Genomic DNA, 1,110 nt, shown 5'->3' with positions numbered 1-1,110 from the left:
CATACGCAGCACCAGGCATGGACGATTCGCCTTCAGCGCTACAACACCATCGCTGCCGCCTCCGCCGCCGTCACCGCCACAGCCGCCGCCCTCCTCAGTACAACTGCTACCACCACCACCACCACCACTATCATAATAATAATAATAACAATAGTAAAATAAACGTTTAACTATCACAGCAGTCACAACCAGGATTACTGTTAACACTGTTTGATACCGGCGATGTTTTCATCATCATCATCATCATCATCAACATTAATAGTATCAGCAGCAGTAGCAGCAGCATTATCATCATCGTTATCGTCGTCGTCGTCGTCGTCGTCACCGTCGTCGCCGCCGCCGACATTATAATCGTTATAGCTTTGGTCGTTACTTACTTCGTCGGCTCTTTTTCGCCTCTGTCGACATCGTCGCCAAGACGGCGATGCACAAACAATCAAGACAGCAACAAGAACAGCAAACACAAACACAAACACACCAGCGACAACAGCAACAATAACAAAACACAAACAACATTCATTCATTCATTCATTCATTCATTCACAACAACCACAACAACATCGACGACACGAGAAAAACCACAAGCAGTCGGTACAGCAACAGACTGCACGGCAGCATGCTATCTGTGTGGTTGGTTTCGCTGGAGGTGTTGTTTATCATTGGCACCGGAGTTCCAAACCTGCCTTGTTTGGTCTTTGCCCAGGACATTTACCTACCAAAATCTGCAGGACATCAACCGGCAGCACAACCATCGCCACCACCTCCACCGGCAGCAGCATCATCGTCGGCTGGTAGAAGACGTGGTGTTGGTGTTAACGTTGGTGATGCTGATGCGGTTGATGATGATGATGATCGTGGAGGAAATGTACATACATACAAGGATAACCGTGATATAGTTGCTTTTTTCCAAGGTAATGTATAGAAATATATATATATAAATATAAATATATATATACATGCATACACACGGACTTTTGTTTTGTTTGGGTAGTTTTTTTCTATGTTTATATATATATATATAGATATTTCTTTGCCTTTCATGTATTTCAAACTAACTTTATGCATTCACACACACACACACACACACACACACAATGTATATATATAATG

General features: G+C 43.3%; 1 protein-coding gene across 1 annotated transcript in view; it reads left to right on the top strand.

The window, feature by feature from the left end:
* Positions 1–356: 356 nt before the first annotated feature.
* LOC106875003 (pikachurin) overlaps positions 357–1,110 on the top strand; it is a 474,529-nt gene continuing 473,775 nt past the window's right edge. Inside the window, exon 1 of the mRNA XM_052970397.2 lies at positions 357–911. Coding sequence (XP_052826357.1) covers positions 617–911 — 295 coding nt within the window. The 5' untranslated portion in view covers positions 357–616. The remainder of the gene's footprint in view (positions 912–1,110) is intronic.

This window comes from Octopus bimaculoides, chromosome 9, assembly GCF_046866305.1.
Source record: "Octopus bimaculoides isolate indiv1 chromosome 9, ASM4686630v1, whole genome shotgun sequence".
Classification (NCBI taxonomy): domain Eukaryota; kingdom Metazoa; phylum Mollusca; class Cephalopoda; order Octopoda; family Octopodidae; genus Octopus; species Octopus bimaculoides.
Note: the sequence above shows the minus strand (reverse complement) of the source record. Positions and strands in the feature narration are given on the sequence as shown.